This window comes from Ovis aries, chromosome 2, assembly GCF_016772045.2.
Source record: "Ovis aries strain OAR_USU_Benz2616 breed Rambouillet chromosome 2, ARS-UI_Ramb_v3.0, whole genome shotgun sequence".
Lineage (NCBI taxonomy): Eukaryota > Metazoa > Chordata > Mammalia > Artiodactyla > Bovidae > Ovis > Ovis aries.
Window position 1 is genome coordinate 236,521,080 of NC_056055.1, and position 20,497 is coordinate 236,541,576.

Genomic DNA, 20,497 nt, shown 5'->3' on the forward strand with positions numbered 1-20,497 from the left:
CTTTCTAAACCCTTTCCAACCTGGACATCTCCGTGGCTGTGAGTTCATGGTGCAGGGTGTCCCCTGCCCAGGGGCAGCTTTCAACAGACCTTGGAGCCTCCTGCCCAGGAAAGGCCCCCAGGACAGTCCTCTCTCCCTCCATCCAGAGTGGGAGGCACGCTGGGTTTGTGGGTGCAGTGCGCCCCCTGGTGGCCACTCTGGAACACTGCTCATCCAGGCCCCGTTCCCCAAGGCCTCCCTCCTGGGTTACGGCCCCACTGTAGGAGAAACACGGTTTGCTCCTTCCGCAGAAGGGGTGGGGATGGGTGGAGATGGGGTTGCTATAGTTCCTGGGAAGCTTTGGGAAGCTTTTGAACCCCCAAATGTAACCCCATTACCAGCCTCCCTATCTTAGAGAAACCAAGCTCCCGTTTAGGATTTTTTTCTCTTGTTTTGGGGGAGTTGAGAGAGATCCTTTTTCTCTGTGAAGTGAAGCGAGTGGATCGTCCCCATGTTACAGATGGGGAGACTGAGTCTCAAGGGCCTCAGGGATAAGTTCCTGGCCCCAGCCTCCCTCTGCCCCGCCCTGAGACTCCCTGAGGATCCTGGCCTCCCAGGCTGGACTCGCACGGTCCCCTCTGCTAGGACACCATCCCCTTCTTTGGAGGAATGCTCATCCTTCAGATCTCGTACCAAGTGCTCTTTTATTTATACTTATTTATTGATTTTTTGGGGTAAGAGATGCATAACGTACAATTTGCCATTTTTACCATTTTTGTGTGTAGGGGTTCAGTGGCATTAAATACATTGACGCTGACGTCACCTCCATCTGCCTCCAGAACATTCCCATCTCCCCAAACTCAAGCTCAGTACCTATGAAAACAGGAACTCCCCATTCTCTGCCCTTCCCAGCCGTTGGCAACCGCCGTTTTGCTTTCGGTCTCTGTGAATTTGGCTATTTGAGGTAACTCATATAAGCAGAATCATATAATATTTGTCTCATTTCACTTAGCATAATCTCTTCACGGTGAATCCATGTTGTAGCATATGCCAAATGTAAAAGCTGAATAGTATTCCATTGTATGCAGATTTATGCTCTGTTCGTCATTCATTCCTTGACGGACAGTTGGGTTATTTCTTTATTTTCGTTGTTGCTTAGTCTCTGAGTCGTGTCAAGCTGTTTTGCAACCCCACGGACTATAGCCCACCAGGCTGCTTTGTCCAGGGGATTTTCCAGGCAAGAGTACTGGAGTGGGTTGCCATTCTCCTCCAAGGGAGCTTCCCTGCCCAGGGAGTGAACCCACGTCTCCTACGCATCTTTTGATTTGCAGGCAGTTTCTTTATGACTGAGCCACCTGGAAAGCCCAGGTAATTCTGATATACACTCAAGCGTGCAAACCACTGGTCTGGGCATCGTGCCAAGCATTTTCCAGCATTGTTTCATTTATTACACTGTTATTATTCCCACTTGGCCTATGAAAAAACCAAAGCTCAGAGAGGTAAGCTCCTTTCCCTAAATTCACAAGGAATGCAAGCTCCAAGCTCCTTAACTGTGTGCCTTTCCTGGGACTGACCAGGAGCCTGGGCTGAAGTTCTCTGTCTGGCCAGCAGGGGGCGTCCTTTACCCAGGACCCAGAGCCTAGGCATGGAGGGAGTGGGGAGGGCTGAGCGCCTGAAAGCTGGGCAGGGCTCTCCGGGCTCAGTCCTCACCACTTACCCAACCCTCATCTCTCCCACTTGGACTCTCAGCCTCTGACTGCAAAGAATGCTGGGGCAGGGACTCAGGGCAATTTGGTTGGAGTTTGAGAGGTCCCATTGCTGTGTGACAACTTGGGTATGTTTCTGAACTGTCCTGAGCTTCAGTTCCCTGTCTTTAAAATGGGGTTACCATCCTCCTTGGTGATCCACTGAGAGCATGCAGGGCTCAGATCTAAGGTGTTTTGGCTTCCTGGAGAAGTGAGATGAATGATGTGGTTTGAGGGGAATAGAAAAGTGAACATTTACTGGGTGCTGAGTACACGCTGGGCACTCTCAATGTGACATGAGTTTATGCTAATATAGTGAAATAAGGACTATTCTACCCATTTTACAAATGAGGAAACTGGGCTCAGAGAAGAAAAATGAGTTGCCCAAAGTCTCCACAGCAAGACAATGGCAGAGCTGGCTTTCCAGCTCAGGTTCTCTCTTCTTCCGGGCACCTGTCCAAACAGAGGGCTAATGTCCAGTCCAAGAAGGGATGCAGAGACAAAGAGGCTAAATTGTCTCTGTCCCTCCCTTTCCCCCTCCCTCCTTCTCTTGTTAGACTCTGGAGGGCCACCTGCCTTTGGCTCCACCACCATTTACCTCTCCCCTCCGCAAGCAGGTCATTCCTCCTCTGGGCTAAATGTTTACATCTCCCGCAAATTCCTATGTCGAAACCTAATCCCAAGGTGATAGTATTAGGAGGTGGGGCCTTTGGGAGGTAATTAGGCCATGAGGGTGGAGCCCTCCAAAGTGAGATTAGTGCCCTTATTAAAGGGGCCCCCACAAGTTCCCTTGCCCCTTACACGTGTGAGCTCAAGTGAAGATGGCTGTCTGTGAACCAAGAAGCGGGCCCTCACCAGGCACTGAATCTGCTGCTGTCTTAATCTTGGACTTGCCAGCCTGCAGAACTGTGAGAAATAATTTTCCATTGTTTGTAAGCCACCTAGGCTGTGGTCTTTTGCTATGGCAGCTTAAAGAGATTAAGACACTCTTCATCCTGAGCCTCAGTCTGCTTGTTTGTACAACAGAGGTGATAACCTCGGGTTATTCAGGGTTTTCACTGGCTCACAGCAGGGGAGGTGCGGGGTAGAAATAATGGGGTGGGCTTTGCTGTCAGCCAGCCACTCTGTCAGCCTCTGTATCTCTGGGTTTCTGGGTCTGTTTTCCATCTCTTTAGGCTCTGCTTGTCTCTAGGTGGTGGCCTCACTTTCTCCTACTGCCCGCTATACTACACTTTCTCCTACTTGACATGGTGAGTAAGGACAGGTGGGCAGACCCGTTGGGCTATGTCTTTTCAGCTCAGCCGCACCAGAGAAGGAGAGAGCTTCTCTACCAACACCCAAATAGAAAACACCAGGGCAAAGGTCTGATTGGCTGAGCTTGCCTATTCCTGGGACAATCACTGTGGTCAGTTAGAGATGAGATGTTCCAATTAGCCACCTCCAAGTAACATGTCTGCCCTTGAAGTTGGGAAAGATTAAAAGCAAAAGGAGAAGAGGGCAGCAGAGGATGAGATGGTTGGATAGCATTACTGACTCAATGGACACCAACTTGGGCAAACTCTGGTAGACAGTGAGAGACAGGGAGGCTTGTCGTGCTGCAGTACACAGGGTCACAAAAGGTCAGACACGGCTTATGGCTGAATAACAACAGCAGGTCACATGTCCACCCTTGTGGTTGGGGAGAGAGGTCCTGTTATTAGCAGTCTCGCTAAGGCAATCAGCAATAGCTAACACATCATACTTACCGTGTTCCAGTGCTTCTCTAAGCTCAGTTCAGTTCAGTTGCTCAGTCGTGTCCTACTGTTTGTGACCCCATGAATCGCAGCACGCCAGGCCTCCCTGTCCATCACCATCTCCCGGAGTTCACTCAGACTCACGTCCATCGAGTCAGTGATGCCATCCAGCCATCTCATCCTTGGTCGTCCCCTTCTCCTCCTGCCCCCAATCCCTCCCAGCATCAGAGTCTTTTCCAATGAGTCAACTCTTCACATGAGGTGTCCAAAGTACTGGAGCTTCAGCTTTAGCGTCATTCCTTCCAAAGAAATCCCAGGGCTGATCTCCTTCAGAATGGACTGGTTGGATCTCCTTGCAGTCCAAGGGACTCTCAAGAGTCTTCTCCAACACCACAGTTCAAAAGCATCAATTCTTAGGCGCTCAGCCTTCTTCACAGTCCAACTCTCACATCCATACATGACCACAGGAAAAAACCATAGCCTTGACTAGACGGACCTTAGTCAGCAAAGTAACGTCTCTGCTTTTGAATATGCTTTCTAGGTTGGTCATAACTTTTCTTCCAAGGAGTAAGCGTCTTTTAATTTCATGGCTGCACTCACCATCTGCAGTGATTTTGGAGCCCCCAAAAATAAAGTCTGACACTGTTTCCACTGTTTCCCATCTATTTCTCATGAAGTGATGGGACCGGATGCCATGATCTTTGTTTTCTGAATGTTGAGCTTTAAGCCAACTTTTTCACTCTCCACTTTCACCTTCATCAAGAGGCTTTTAGTTCCTCTTCACTTTCTGCCATAAGGGTGGTGTCATCTGCATATCTGAGGTTATTGATATTTCTCCCTGCAATCTTGATTCCAGCTTGTGTTTCTTCCAGTCCAGCGTTTCTCATGATGTACTCTGCATATAAGTTAAATAAGCAGGGTGACAATACACAGCCCTGACGTACTCCTTTTCCTATTTGGAACCAGTCTGTTGTTCCATGTCCAGTTCTAACTGTTGCTTCCTGACCTGCATACAGATTTCTCAAGAGGTAGGTTAGGTGGTCTGGTATTCCCATCTCTTTAAGAATTTTCCACAGTTTATTGTGATCCACACAGTCAAAGGCTTTGGCATAGTCAATAAAACAGAAATAGATGTTTTTCTGGAACTCTCTTGCTTTTTCAATGATGTTGGCAAAATGTTGGCAGTTTGATCTCTGGTTCCTCTGCCTCTTCTAAAACCAGCTTGAACATCAGGAAGTTCACTGTTCACGTATTGCTGAAGCCTGGCTTGGAGAATTTTGAGCATTACTTTACTAGCATGTGAGATGAGTGCAATTGTGCGGTAGTTTGAGCATTCTCTGGCTTTGCCTTTCTTTGGGATTGGAATGAAAACTGACCTTTTCCAGTCCTGTGGCCACTGCTGAGTTTTCCAAATTTGCTGGCATATTGAGTGCAGCACTTTCACAGCATCATCTTTCAGGATTTGAAACAGCTCAACTGGAATTCCATCAACTCCACTAGCTTTGTTCCTAGTGATGCTTTCTAAGGCCCACTTGACTTCTAAGATGTCTGGCTCTAGATGAGTGATCACATCATCATGATTATCTGGGTTGTGAAGATCTTTTTTGTACAGTTCTTCCATGTATTCTTGCCACCTCTTCTTAATATCTTCTGCTTCTGTTAGGTCCACACCATTTCTGTCCTTTATCGAGCCCATCTTTGCATGAAATGTTCCCTTGGTATCTCTAATTTTCTTGAAGAGATCTCTAGTCTTTCCCATTCTGTTGTTTTCCTCTATTTCTTTGCATTGATTGCTGAAGAAGGCTTTCTTATCTCTTCTTGCTATTCTTTGGAACTCTGCATTTAGATGCTTATATCTTTCCTTTTCTCCTTTGCTTTTCACTTCTCTTCTCTTCACAGCTATTTGTAAGGCCTCCCCAGACAGCCATTTTGCTTTTTTGCATTTCTTTTCCATGGGGATGGTCTTGATCCCTGTCTCCTGTACAATGTCACGAACCTCAGTCCATAGTTCATCAGGCACTCTATCTGTCAGATCTAGGCCCTTAAATTTATTTCTCACTTCCACTGTATAATCATAAGGGATTTGATTTAGGTCATACCTGAATGGTCTAGTGGTTTTCCCTACTTTCTTCAATTTAAGTCTGAATTTGGCAGTAAGGAGTTCATGATCTGAGTCACAGTCAGCTCCTGGTCTTGTTTTTGTTGACTGTATAGAGCTTCTCCATCTTTGGCTGCAAAGAATATAATCAATCTGACTTCGGTGTTGACCATCTGGTGATGTCCATGTGTAGAGTCTTCTCTTGTGTTGTTGGAAGAGGGTGTTTGCTATGACCAGTGCATTTTCTTGGCAAAACTCTATTAGTCTTTGCCCTGCTTCATTCCGCATTCCAAGGCCAAATTTGCCTGTTACTCTAGGTGTTTCTTGACTTCCTACTTTTGCATTCCAGTCCCCTATAATGAAAAGGACATCTTTTTTGGGTGTTAGTTTTAAAAGGTCTTATAGGTCTTCATAAAACCGTTCAGCTTCAGTTTCTTTAGTGTTACTGGTTGGGGCATAGACTTGGATAACTGTGATATTGAATGGTTTGCCTTGGAAATGAACAGAGATCATTCTGTTAAGATTGCATCCAAGTACTGCATTTCGCACTCTTCTGTTGACGATGATGGCTACTCCATTTCTTCTGAGGGATTCCTGCCTGCAGAGTAGATCTAATGGTCATCTGAGTTAAATTCACCCATTCCAGTCCACTTTAGTTCGCTGATTGCTAGAATGTCAACATTCACCCTTGTCATCTCTTGTTTGACCACTTCCAATTTGCCTTGATTCATGGACCTGACATTCCAGGTTCCTATGCAATATTGCTCTTTACAGCATCAGATCTTGCATCTATCACCAGTCACATCCACTACTGGGTGTTGTTTTTGCTTTGGCTCCATACCTTCGTTCTTTCTGGAGTTATTTCTCCACTGATCTCCAGTAACATGTTGGGCACCTAATGACCTGGGGAGTTCCTCTTTCAGTATCCTATCATTTTCCCTTTTCATACTGTTCATGGGGTTCTCAAGGCAAGAATACTGAAGTGGCTTGCCATTCCTTTCTCCAGTGGACCATATTCTGTCAGACCTCTCCACCATGACCCGCCCGTCTTGGGTTGCCCCACCGGCATGGCTTGGTTTCATTGAGTTAGACAAGGCTGTGGTCCTAGTGTGATTAGATTGACTAGTTTTCTGTGAGTATGGTTTCAGTGTGTCTGCCCTCTGATGCCCTCTTGCAACACCTACCATCTTACTTGGGTTTCTCTTACCTTGGGCGTGGGATATCTTTTCACGGCTGCTCCAGCAAAGCACAGCCGCCGCTCCTTACCTTGGACGAGGGCTATCTCCTTACTGCAGCCGTTCCTGACCTTCAACGTGGGACAGCTCCTCTAGGCAAGAAGTACCTTAAATGCACTAATTCATTTTACTCCGGTAACAATGATCCCATTTTGCAGGCCAAGAAACTGAGGCAGAGAGGTGCACAGCTGGTGAGTGGTGAGGCTGGGATCTGAAATTTGATTCCAGAGTTCTTGCTCATAATTCACCTAATAGGGAACTCTAACAGTTGCCGTTACCGGAAGCAGGGGGAAGGGCAGGTGGGTAGACAAAAGCTGTCCATGGCTCTTCTATCACCCTTGGATGACACAGCAAGTACCCAGCCTGGGCCTGGCACACAGTGGGGATTGGGGGATGGAAGTTGCCTTCTCTTTGCTTGGGAAGTCAGGGCCCACCAGCTTCTTCCTCAGGGAACAGGATTGGTGTGCCCAGTGGGAAGGGCGCTGTGAACGTAACCGGGCCTGAGAGGCTCAGGAGGACCATTGCTTCCCTGATAGGAGAACTGGGGGAGGCCATTCAGGCCCTCCCCCTGCATCCCCCACTGCCTTGCACAGAGGTCTTTCTCCCAGCGCACAGGGATCCTGGGCGAGGGTCTGGGGTTGGGGTTGGGTCTGGAGTCAGGGCGTGTGGCTCCTGGGGCATCGCGTCCCCTCCTGGGCATCACACTCTTTCCCTCTGTGTTATCCTTGGAGCCTGCGGGTCATGGGCTCACTGGGGGCTGGGGTGGGCTGCTGCTGGGTACACAAACACCAGACGGCCATCCGGTGGCCGGTGAACAAGGGGAGCCCTCAGCAGGACTCGATAAGGGTTCCAAAAACAAGACTGGGCCCCCCGGAATGTGTTCCTCCCTCCTGCTGGCAGCTGCTAATTTATGCTAATCAGATGTATGAAAACCCCAAGTCCCCAGCGGGTCCAGGGGGACAAGGGAGGATCCAACTGGCTGAGCTGGCCATGAAGGGGACCTGTGTTCCCCTGGCTGCCCGGTCCCTTACCGAGGCCCCCCGTGCACCCCTGATGCTCTTGAACTCTTGCCCTGCTGTGCTAGAGGGGCCCAGCTTCCTCCTGGGAGGGGAGGCGGGGACCCTGGGAAAGGCCAGGGGCATGAGGGCTTTGGGATGTTGAGGGCTGCGTGGCTGGGGACGAGCAGGTCCCCGACAGACATTTTCTCCTATCCTGGTGCCCCCCAGGGGTCATTGAGGATGCAGAGGCCCAGAGGGGTTTAGTAACTTGCCTGGAAATGGGAGCAGCTGGTGACAACTCTGGTGTCAGGCAACCTGGGGCCGAGCTCCTGGATTGTCTCCTGACCACTGCACGACCTTGAGCAAGCTGCTTAACCTCTGTGCCTCAGTCCCTTCATCTGCAAAATGGGGATGACGCCAGTGCTTCCTTCATGGGTGTGAGGGGATTAACTGAGAGGCTGGGTAGGGACTCAGCAGCCTCCAATGTGAACGTTAGCAAAGCCTGGAGGGAACTGGGGGCTTCATGTCTGACTCTGAAACCTAGGCTCTTCCAGAGGTCCCAGGCTCCTTCCCCGCTGAGGAATCCGAGGACAGGGACTTTTCCAAGTCCCAGACTCTTTCCATTTGAAGCTCCTGCCTTGTGTGATATGACCAAGGATGGGGGGTGGGGTCTTTGGAGCTTGCTCTTGGCTCCTCCAGCCCCTGGGTGGGCAGCCTCGGGTCACCGGAAGGGCATGTGACTTGGGTTCAGGGACGTGGGCTCAAGCTCGGGTGGATCGCTTTCCCTCTGGGTGTCCGAGTGTGGCCTCCAGCCATGGATGAGCCCTGTGTACAGGGCATCGTGGTCCCACCTTTTCACCTTTGCCTGCTCTGCTTCTGCTCCCAGAAGTGCCTCTCTCATCCCCTCCTCTCTCCTGGGCACAGATTGCATTTGCAAGGCCCCCTTGAGGCCCCTTTCCTTTGTCAAGGCCCCCGGCTGAGATTCCACACCTTTGACCTTCCGCAGCTGTCTCTGCGGATTCCGCTCTGTGAGATTCCGCTCACTTAATCTTCCGCCTCCTTGCTGCTCCCTCAGTTGCTCCCTTCAGTGCTAATCTGCACTCAGCAACAATACCAATACTCGATGGACATGAGTTTGGGTAAACTCTGGGAGTTGGTGATGGACAGGGAGGCCTGGCGTGCTGCAATCCACGGGGTCGCAAAGAATCAGACCCAGCTGAGTGACTGAACTGAACTAATACTTTGGCCATGTGTTGCAAAGAGCCAACTCATTAGAAAAGACCCCGATCCTTGGAAAGATTGAAGGCAAGAGGAGAAGGGGGAGACAGAGATTGAGATGGTTGGATGGCATCATCAACTTGATGGACATAAGCTTGAGCAAACTCTGGGAGTTGTTGATGGACAGGGAAGCCTGGCATGCTGCAGTCCATGGGGTCGCAAAGAGTCAGACGTGATTGAGCGGCTGACAACAATTGTGCCCAATACCTGCAAGAATCTGACAAAGCATGCTTCTGCTCCTATGGTTTTATTTATTAATGTATGTGGTATTACTTTTTAAAGTTTTTTGTTTTTTGATGTGGACCATCTTTAAAGTCTTTATTGAATTTGTTACAATACTGTTTCTGTTTTATGTTTTGTTTTTTTGGCCTGGAGGCAAGTGAGATCTTAGCTCTCCAACCAGAGGAGCACGCTCTGCGTTGAAAGGCAGAGTCTTAACCACTGAACCACCAGGGAAGTCCCAGCTCTTATGGTTTTAGTTCTCTTTCTCTGGCCTCAGTTTCCGCACATGTGTGATGCTGGAAGGGGTAGCACCCTGAACATCCGACGGCGCTGGCCATACTGCGACTCCTGGCAATGGGAGGGAGCCCAGAGACAGGGGGATGGCTTCCTTGGCCTTCTGGAGCCATCAGGACCTTGGCGATGAGGTGATTCTGGTGGCCCATCTAGAGGCCTGGACCTTGCAGCCGTGAAAAATTATCTTAAATTTTCCATGGAGGGATTGGCTCCCAGCCCCGGCCACGTGAGTTTTATTTTGAACACCCTGGCTAGTGCACTCTACTCTGGTCCAAAACAGCCTGGAAGTTCCCGCCCCTCTTGTTTATGGCTCTGCTGGCCTTTGTGGACAGTCAGTGGCCAGCATCAGCGTATACCTGGGCTCCCTCAGCCCAGGCTGGGTGGAGTGGGCACAGGGGCCTCAAATGTCCTGACCTCTTAATGGCGATGTGGTTTCTGGGCCAGGAATGGGCATCCTGAAATGAAGAAAAATAAAGCAAACACAAACAATCCCAATGTCACCCTTCTGTGAGCCCCGCAGAGTGTGACGGGGCATGCGATACAGCCTGAGACCAGGAAGAAAACCATTTTCCTGTCACCTGATCACAAACGCACAGGCAGCCCACAGAATGGGGCAAACAACTGCAGCTTTTCCACTGAGTGCTTTCAGCCCTTACAGAGCTGGCTATGGTCGACTGTCCAGGTGCCCAGGGGTCCACCTCTCTGTTTCCCATCAACTTTGCCCCCACATCCAGGGGCTTGTACCCTGCTGCTGGTCCTGCCCAGAGACTGGTGTTCCTGGCTCGCCTAGAAGGCCCACAGTAGGCCTTGCTGTCCTCCACCGAGAAGCCTGGGTCTTTGCAAACTGAGCATAGCCTCCTCAAGATAAGGCTTTCTCAGGGGTGGGGTTTGGGGGTCCTCACATTGGACAGCTCTGGTGACTCATGGGGCTAAATAATGCCACAGCCCCTGATCCCAACCCCAGCAGTGAGACAGACAGGGGGCCAGCTCAGAAAGGGCCTGACCTCATCTTCCTGTTGAGGCAACAGCAGCGGAAGCAGCCATCCCTGACTGAGTGTCTGCTGGGTACCAGGCACAGTGCCAAGTTCTCTGAACAAGTTCATTTGTTGCCCACGGCAACCTTGTGCAGGAGATGCTATTCGGGGACATGCTAGCCGAGTCCCTCTGAAAAGCAAAACAAACTATAATTCCTATTGACTAGTAGGATCTGCCAATTTCCAGGGTGTAAATACTTCCATCGTATCTGTAAATACTTATCATCGTGCTGATAGGGTTGCTGAATGCAGAGTTACAAACGTGCACGCGCAGTTAGCCTCACCAGCCGTGGGAGCCTGCCCCCAGCATGCCCCTGATCTGTTCCTGTTTACCACACCTTAGGTAGCAATCAAAATTTGCAAATAAGCTACAGTTTTTCCAGTGGTCATGTACAGATGTGAGAGTTGGACCGTAAAGAAGGCTGAGCCCTGAATAATAGACGGTGCCAGAGAAGACTCTTAAATGCCCCTTGGACTGCAAGGAGATCAAACTGGTCAATCCTAAAGGAAATCAACCCTGAATATTCACTGGAAGGACTGATGCTGAATGTGAACCTCCAATACTTTGGCCACATGATGTGAAGAGCTGACTCACTGGAAAAGACCCTGATGCTGGGAAAGACTGACGGCAGGAGAAGGGGGCAACAGAGCATGAGATGGTTAGATGGCATCATCGACTCAGTGGACGTGAGTTTGAGCAAACTCTGGGAGATGGTGAAGGACAGGGGAGCCTGGCGGTCCATGGGGTTGCAAAGAGGTGGACCCGACCGAGTGACGGAACAACGAGGTGTGGGGAGAGCAGCTTTCTTTCTAAATTCTGAACTGACCTGAACTTCTGTGTGATGCCTTCACCCCATTAAGTTATGGAAACATCATCACCTAGTCATTCCCTGTGCCCCTGGCCCCTGGCCCCTGCCCCAGGGTTGTGGAAGGTCTGGGGGCTCAGGTGGGAGGGGCGCATTAGAAGCCAGTGCTGGCATCTGCGGGCTTGTCCCTGTGCTTCTGTCCTTGAGGGCACGGCTGAGTCCTCCCTGATCTCTCAGCACAGCGTCCCTTTGGAGCCACCAGCTCCCTGGGGCCACGTCGGTGCCACTGTCATGCCGCCGTGGGTGCAGGGGAGAAGGTTCCCTGCACCCGTCCCTCTGGGGGAGAGCTCTCTGCTCACGTGCCTGGGGGTGCTCTGGCTGCCTCATCCGCCCCTGGGAAAGGCTTGTCCCTGGCTCCTGCGCCAGGTAGGAACTCTGCTCCCACCACATCCTAGGACATCAGACCCTCTGAGCATCCGGACGCCCACTCCAGTGGGAGCTGAGGGACTCACAGCCTCCCAGGTTCCCTCGCAGCGCCTTGTCTCCATCCCCCGCAGCCCAGAAATCTACCTGGTCCCAAAGGTGGGTGCCTCTGGTTCACCACCTGGGCGTCCCCATTCTCTACGCGGTGGTGGAGTCTGGGCTTTGGAAACTCAAAAAGTCAGTGAATTTGACTCTCGCATCATCTGCACGTTTCTGTGTTATCCTGAGGATGGCAGGATGCCAGGCCCCAGATGGGGACTGAGGAGCAGGGGGGTGCGATGGAGATGGGACATGGGAAATTCTGGGGAAGGAGGCAATGGTGAAAATTTTGACACGTTATCTTGCCATGTGATGATAAGGAAACAATTGCAGAGAGCTTCAGTGACCTGTTCCAGATTATCCAGAGGGCCAGGGACCGAACTGGCTAAAGCTGAGTCCCTGACTCGCAGCCCCATAGAACGCCACTAACTTGCTGTCCGCTTGGACCAGAGATGGGGATGGAGACCTAGAGAGGGGAAGACCTAAGCGAACAAGGATGAACAAGGCAAGGCGAGGACGAAACTTTAGAGTTCTGGTCTCTGTCTGGTGTCAGCCCCAGGGGAGCAGGTGCTGCCCAGAATGCTGGGAGGCCTCAAAAAGCCTGAAGGAGGGAGACAGAAACACAGGAAGATGGGAGCTGCCAGTGCCTGCTGCCCTGTTCGCTTTGTGGCCTCAGGCAGGGCTGTGCCCTCTCTGGATGTCCGTTTCTCATTTCATTTGCTGGAAGTGCTTCGAAGGAGGTGAGAGGAGCCAGCCTCCTGCAAGGCAGCCCCTTGCTCCTCCTGGCCTCCGCTGGGAATCTTAGCTCAGGACTCAGGGGGCCTTAGATTCATGAAGTCCCCCTCCCTGCTCTAATTTTCTAACGATCTTGAACATCACTGAGAAGGTACAAGTCAAGCCCTAAAAACCATTCCCCCTAGACCATTTGCAAATAAGTGGCTGTTATGGTGACCCAGCCCCCTGAATACTTTAGTGCCTGTTTCCTGCCAATAGGGACCTTTCCCGCACAAACACACTTCCACCTGGAAATCAGGACGCGAATGTTGATGCGTCTCATCGGCCACCCTCAAGCTCCATCTGAAGTCACCTGTGGTCCCAGGAGTGCCCTGGCATTGAGCTGTCCTGTCTCTCCAGTAGACTTTGGCCTGGAACAGCTGTTTCTCATCTCTTCTTAGCTTTCACAGTCTTGATGCTGCTGAAGATGGCAGGCCAGTCGCTTGGCAGAGTGAGCCTCGTTTGGGGTTTGTTTGCTCCTGGCTGGATTCAAGTTGGTGCGTCTTTAGCTGAGCTATCACAGAAGCGATGTTGGGGTTCCTGCTGTATCCTGCCAGGTGGCACGTGCTTGGGTTTTGCTCCATTGCTGATGAAGGCCCCCTGGACCCTCGGCTGGGATCGACCTGCAGGCTTCTCCATAGTCAGGTTACACGTTCCCCTTTGTCTCAGAAAAGCATGTTTAGCGGGGTACTTGCAAGCAATGCTAATTACTAACTTCTCATCACACTTTTAATCGTTTGTGCATTTATTCAGGGTGATAAATGATAACTCCTGTTTTATTCAATGGGTAATAATGTGACTATCCTTTTCTTATTCTGATGCTCAGAGTGGGCTGGAGGGGGCCCTTCTTGCTGGCTCTTGTGATTTCAACAATGGCTTCATTGCTCTTTGAGTTCTCCCTTACTTCCTGGTGCAGAAAGATGTTTTGGGCTTATCTCTTTCTGTCCCTGGCCTGACCCTGGAATCAGCCATTTCTCCGAGGAAAGGATTCTTTTAAGTTTCCCGTGTGATTCCCAAGTGAAATAAAACAAATATTTATTGTATCATATGCGTGTGTATGGATGAGTGTTAGATATTTGTTAAGAGACTGTATTTATAAAACACAACACTAAAAAAAGACCTCAGACATTTTGCTGTTTGGGTAGTTCTTATTAAAAAAAAAAAAAAGACACTGGAAGCATTAAAAGCTGGGCAGGGGTGAGGGGGTCATGGGATAGTGCTCTGGGCCCCTTGTGGTTTCTGCTTCCTCCCTCCTCCCCCAGCCTATGAGACACATGTCTGGGTCCCTCCTGTCTTGGCCAGCATGGCGGGAGGACAGAGGGGCACAGGTGAGGCTAGGGGTCCCGCCAGAGCAAACACAGCCCCTGCACAGGCCAAAGGAAACAGCCCTGGGTCAATATTAGCCCGTGCGGAACAGGCCCGAGGAATGCACGGTTTGTTCCCGAGGCTCGGAGCGGGGAGGGTGGGGGGCACTCAGGAGCTCACGGACAGTGTAGATGTCCCAGGTTGTCCTAGGTCCATCCTCCTTCTGTGGGACGGGGACACTGAGGCCCGGGGGTGGCAGGGACTTGCCTTGGGTCACAGTGTGGGTGGCCGGACCGGCCATCCAGGGAGCCGTCAGCTGTGTTCTCCATTCTTGTCCTTCGGGTGGTTCTGTGCCACCCTTCCCAGCCCCCTCCACAGCCCATGGCTTCTGGGAGGCAGTGGAAGGCAGGTCGGCAAGCACTGGACTCGGAGTCACGGATCCTGACCCTACTTCCGCTGCTGCCTGGCTCCACGGTGGGACTCTGGGATGTTGCTGCCTCCCTCTGGGCCTCTGTTTCCTTTGTTTCAAAGACATCCCTTCTCCCTGCAAACTATCACCTCTGCACCTCCCAGGTTCTGTGCCGCTAATTCAGGTCCTCAAACTCAGAAGTCACCAGGGGCCAGCCAGGTGGAGAGCATGACCATGTGATGTGAGCAAGTTGGAAGGCAGTTGGGGAGAGCTTGGAAATGTGGGTCCTGCACAACGGCGCTCACGGTAAAACAAGATGAACAGTCCCGGCAGGGAAAAGTGCCAGGAGACGCTGCAAAAGCTGAGCGGTGAGCCAGGCCCCACGAAGCAGGAAGTGGGCTTCCCCGGGCCTGGGTTGACGTGGTCCGTCTCCTAGCCTTTGGGTTGGGCTAGTCAAGATTTCGTCTAAACTCCAGCTGCCAGGACGGGCACATTGCCCGCCCACCGTGGGCCTTATCCGTGGGCCCTTGGCCTCCTATCGCCCAACTCCAGCTGCTTCCCAACGCACGCTCCCACCACTAGGAGAGTCACTGACCACTGTCCACTCCCAGAGCCAGCACCCCTGCCCCCCAGCTCTCAAACTGAGACCCCAGCTTCTGCTCATCACAGGCTAGCATCTGAGGCCCAGCTCTACTGTGGACTGGCTCTAGGATCCTGGGCAAGTTGCTCAACATCTCAAAGCCTCAGTTTTCTCATCTGTGAAATGGGCAGAGCAAGGTAATCCAGTCTCACTGGCTCACTGGGTTGTTTTGAGGACTGAAGTAGGTAAGGTAAGAGAGTTTGGTACAAAGCAGTGGCTTCTGTCATCTCCAGCTCCTAGACTAGGCCTGGATGAAGACCCACCTTCTCCTGGAAGCCTTCCCTGATTGCCACAGCCCAGGCAACTCCAAACTCCAGACTCAAAGAATAAATAGCTCAACAGTGAGAGAGACAGGGAGAAGGAAGTGGCCTTTGTGAGCACTCAGGTCAACTTCCTTGTTCTGAAACTCAAGGAAGGGAAGGGACTTGGCTATGGTCACACAGCGACAGAAATTGATCCGGAAATCCCCACCATTCCTCCTCCTGTGATCTCTACCTTTTCTGTTTAATGTCCTTCCCAGTGATATGACCACTGAATATCTATAAGGGAAGACTCTTTTATTTGGTGAATGGGTAAGTCAAGGCAAAGAAAATCAATCAGAAGAGGGAGTGATGTAGAAATAAGAGCATAAAAGTACTAGAAAAAAGTGGAGGACTATTTTTATAATCAGACACTTAAATAGCTATAACCCAAAATATCAAAAATTTAAGTATCCTTTAACAATAGTGAAAAAAGTCCACCAGCAAATCAAAAGATACACTTTGTGAAAATACTTAAACTTATATTACTGAGAAAAGAGTAAGTTCCTTAATCTATAAGGAACACCTCCACATCAATAAATAGATTGACAACCAACAGAAAAATTGGGCAAAGGATTCGGACAGTTTATTAAAAAAGGAAATACTTGGCTCCTAAACATGCAAAACCTTAAGTAAAAGATTACTTATGAAACACAAGTAAACCTTAACCTTACTTATAAAATGAATTGAACTGTATTTGCAAGCCATTTTTCATCTATTATGTTGGTAAAGATCAAAAAGTTTGATAACTAACTGTGTTGGTGAGAATGTGGGTAACAGACACACTGCTGGTGGGAGTATATATTGGTACAAATTGTGTGAAAAATGATTTGTCAATATGGATCAAAACTGATATGTTTGTACCCTTTAACCTAATAATTCCGCCTTTTGGAATTTATCTTACACATGTCCTCAAATATATGAAAATGATGCATATAGAATGATATCTTTGCTGCAGAGTTTGTAATCAAAAAAGACTGGAAGCAATCTAATACCCATTGGTTAAAGTTTATTTAGTTCTAAGAGAGTCACTCAAAGGAGTACCATGCAGCCATAACAAAGAAGGGGAGCCCTCGTTATGTACTTAAATGCAACAGGCTCCAAACCTCTCCTTCAGGGAACACATGATGCAGAACACAAGTTAAGCTACTGGTTTTTATTGGAATGTATGTGGCTGTGTTGTACATGTGTAGAAATCTCTGGAAGGAAACACTAGAAAGCAGGTCACCCTGCTCCCCAGGGGAGGGTAATGGGGCAGCTGTTGGACAGGGGTCCCACCAAAAAAATATATCCCACGTCCAAGGGCAAAGGAGAAGCCCCAACAAGACGGTAGGAGGGGCGAAACTGAGTTTAGAATCAAACCTCATACCCACCAGAGATGCTCAGAGGGCTCAAACGAAACCTTGTGTGCACCAGGACCCAGGGATCCCACAAAAGACTGAGCCAGACCTGCCTTTGAGTGTGTGAGTGTCTCTTTCAGAGTCACGGGCAGCAGTGGCCTGCTGCGGGGACAGGGGCTCTGGGTGCAGCAGCCCCGGGAGGCGTGGCACGTGGCACAAGTCCTCTTGGAGGAGGCTGCCGTGAGCCCCGCCATACAGCCGCCAAGCAGACGAACCGCAAACTGGAGAACCACTGTACCAAGGAGTTCTTGCACTGTTGCAAAAGTTCTAGGCCCACAACAGATTTCCCAACCTGGGAAAGGGACTGAGAAGCCCCAGGGAATTTGACTTTTGAGGCCAGTGAGATTTGATTACAGAACTCCGACAGGAACCGGGGAAACAGACTCTTGGAGGGCACAAACAAAGCCATGAGCACACCAGGACCCAGGAGGAAGGAACAGCGACCCCACAAGAGACTGAACCAGGCTTGTGTGTGTCCAGGAGTCTGTGGCGGAGGCATACGTCAACAGTGGCCTGCCATGGGGTCAGGAGCATGGAATACGACAGTCTTGGGAGCTGCGGCATGGTGGCATAAGTCCTTTTGAAGGAGGTCGCCATTACCTCCGTTACCCCTATCATAGCTGGCCTCAGGCCTAACTATAGGAAGGGAACACAGCCCTACCTATCCACAGAAAGTTGGATTAAAGATCTACTGAGCATTTACCACCCGTCAGAGCAAGACCCAGATTCCTCCATAGCTAGTCCTTTCCATTAGGAAGCGTCCACAAGCCTCTTATCCTTCTCCATCAGAAGACAGACAGAATGAAAACCATAATGACAGAAAAACTAACCAAACTGATCACAAGGACCATAGCCTTGTCTAACTCAATAAAGCTGTGAGCCATGCCATGTAGGGCCACCCAAGACAGACGGGTCATGGTGGAGAGTTCTGACGAAAGACGGTCCACTGGAGAAGGGAATGGAAAACCATTTCAGTATTTTTGACTTGAGAACCCCATGAACAGAATGAAAAGGCAAAAAGATACGACACTGAAAGAAGAACTCCCCAGGTCGGAAGGTGCCCAGTATGCTACTGGAGAACAGTGGAGAAATAACTCCAGAAAGAATGAAGAGCCTGAGCCAAAGCAAAAACAATGCACGGTGGTGGATGTGACTGGTGATGGAAGTAAAGTCTGATGCTGTAAAGAACAATATTGCATAGGAACCTGGAGTGTTAGGTCCATGAATCAAGTTAAGTTGAAGTGGTCAAACAGGAGATGGCGAGAGTGAACATCGACATTTCAGGAATCAGTGAACTAAAATGGACTGGAACGGGCGAATTTAGTTCAGATGACCACTATATCTACTACTGTGGGCAAGAATCCCTTAGAAGACATGGAGTAGCCCTCCTAGTCAACAAAAGAGTCCAAAATGCAGTACTCGGGTGCAATCTCAAAAATGACAGAATGATCTCTGTTCATTTTCCAAGGCAAACCATTCAATATCACAGTAATCCCAGTCTATGCCCCAACCACTAATGCTGAAGAAGCTAAAGTTGAATGGTTCTATGAAGAACTACAAGACTTTCTAGAGCTAACAACAACAACAAAAAAGATGCTCTTTTCATCATAGGGGACTGGAATGCAAAAATAGGAAGTCAAGAGATACCTGGAGTAACAGGTAAATTTGGTCTTGGAGTATAAAATGAAGCATGGCAAAGTCTAACAGAGTTTTGCCAAGAGAAGGCACTGGTCATAGCAAACACCCTCCTTCCAACAACACAAGAGATGTCTCTACACATGGACATCACCAGATGGTCAATACCAAAATCAAATTGATTATATTCTTTGTGGCCGAAAACAGAGAAGCTCTATATAGTCAGCAAAAACAAGACCAGGAGCTGACTATGGCTCAGATTATGAACTCCTTATTGCAAAATTCAGACTTAAATTGAAGAAAACCACTAGACCATTCAGGTATGACCTAAATGAAATCCCTTATGATTATACAGAGGAAATGACAGATAGATTCAAAGGATTAGATCTGATAGATAGAGTGCCTGAAGAATTATGGACAGAGGTTCGTGACATTGTATAGGAGGCAGTGATCAAAACTATCCCCCAAAAGCCTTCCTTTTCGAGGGTGGCGGCGGTCGTGGGTAGAGCGCCATGAAGGCCTCAGGGACGCTTCGAGAGTATAAGGTGGTGGGGCGCTGCCTGCCGACCCCCAAATGCCACACGCCGCCCCTCTATCGCATGAGATTTTTTGAGCCTAATCATGTTGTTGCCAAGTCCCGCTTCTGGTACTTTGTGTCTCAGCTGAAGAAGATGAAGAAATCCTCGGGGGAAATCGTCTACTGTGGACAAGTGTTCGAGAAATCTCCCCTGCGAGTGAAGAACTTCGGCATCTGGCTGCGCTATGACTCCCGCAGCGGCACCCACAACATGTACCGCGAGTACCGGGATCTGACCACCGCCGGCGCCGTCACCCAGTGCTACTGAGACGTGGGCGCCCGGCACCGAGCCCGGGCCCACTCAGTCCAGATCATGAAGGTGGAGGAGATCGCAGCCAGCAAGTGCCGCCGACCAGTGGTCAAGCAGTTCCACGACTCCAAGATCAAGTTCCCAGCACCCCACTGGGTCCTCCGTTGCCAGCACAAGCCACGCTTCACCACCAAGAGGCCCAACACCTTCTTGTAGGTGCAGGCCCTCTGTCCCCAGGTCTGCCCAAATAAAACTTAATGGGAAAACCAAGTGCCCCCCCCCCAAAAAAAAACTATCCCCCAAAAGAAGAATTTGCAAAGAGGCAAATGGTTGTCTGAGGAGGCCTTACAAATAGTTGAGAAAAGAAAGGCGAAATGCAAAGGAGGAAAGGAAAGATATACCCATCTGAATGCAGAGTCCCAAGGAATAGCAAGGAGAGATAAAAAAAGCCTTCCTAAGTGACCAGTGCAAAGAAATATAGGAAAACAATAGAATGGGAAAGACTAGAGGTCTCTTCAAGAAAATTAGAGATACCAAGGAACCATTTCATGCAAAGATGGGCTCAATAAAGGACAGAAATGCTATGGACCTAACAGAAGCAGAAGATATTATGAAGAGGTGGCAAGAATACACAGAAGAACTACACAAAAAAGGTCTTAATGTCCCGATAATCACAATGGTATGATCACTCATCTAGAGCCAGACATCCTGGAGTAAGAAGTCAAGTGGGCCTTAGGAAGCATCACTACGAACAAAGCTAGTGGAGGTGATGGAATTCCAGTTGAGCTATTTCAAATCCTAAAAGTTGATGTTGTGAGAGTGCTGCACTCAATATGCCAGCAAATCTGGAAAACTCAACAGTGGCCACAGGACTGGAAAAGTTCAGTTTTCATTCTAATCCCAAAGAAGAACAATGCCAAAAAATGTTCAAACTACCACACAATTCCACTAATTTCATATGCTAGCAAAGTAATGCTTAAAATTCTTCAGGCTAAGCTTCAACAGTACGTGAACCGAGAACTCCCAGATGTTCAAGTTGGATTGAGAAAAGGCACAGGAACCAGAGATCAAATTGCCAACATCCGTTGGATCATAGAAAAAGCAAGCGAATTCCAGAAACACATCTACTTCTGCTTCATGGTTGATGTGACTTGAATATGCTAAAGCCTTTGACTGTGTGAATCACAACAAACTGGAAAATTCTTCAAGAGATGGGAGTACCAGACCACCTTACCTGGCTCCTGAGAAATCTGTATGCAGGTCA

General features: G+C 49.6%; 1 protein-coding gene across 1 annotated transcript; it reads left to right on the top strand.

The window, feature by feature from the left end:
* Nucleotides 1-18,881: 18,881 nt before the first annotated feature.
* LOC101108033 (large ribosomal subunit protein eL20-like) lies at nucleotides 18,882-19,509 on the top strand. Its single transcript, XM_042245045.2, has one exon. The coding sequence runs from the start codon at nucleotides 18,919-18,921 to the stop codon at nucleotides 19,249-19,251; it is 333 nt and encodes a 110-aa protein (XP_042100979.1). The 5' UTR covers nucleotides 18,882-18,918; the 3' UTR covers nucleotides 19,252-19,509.
* Nucleotides 19,510-20,497: the final 988 nt, after the last annotated feature.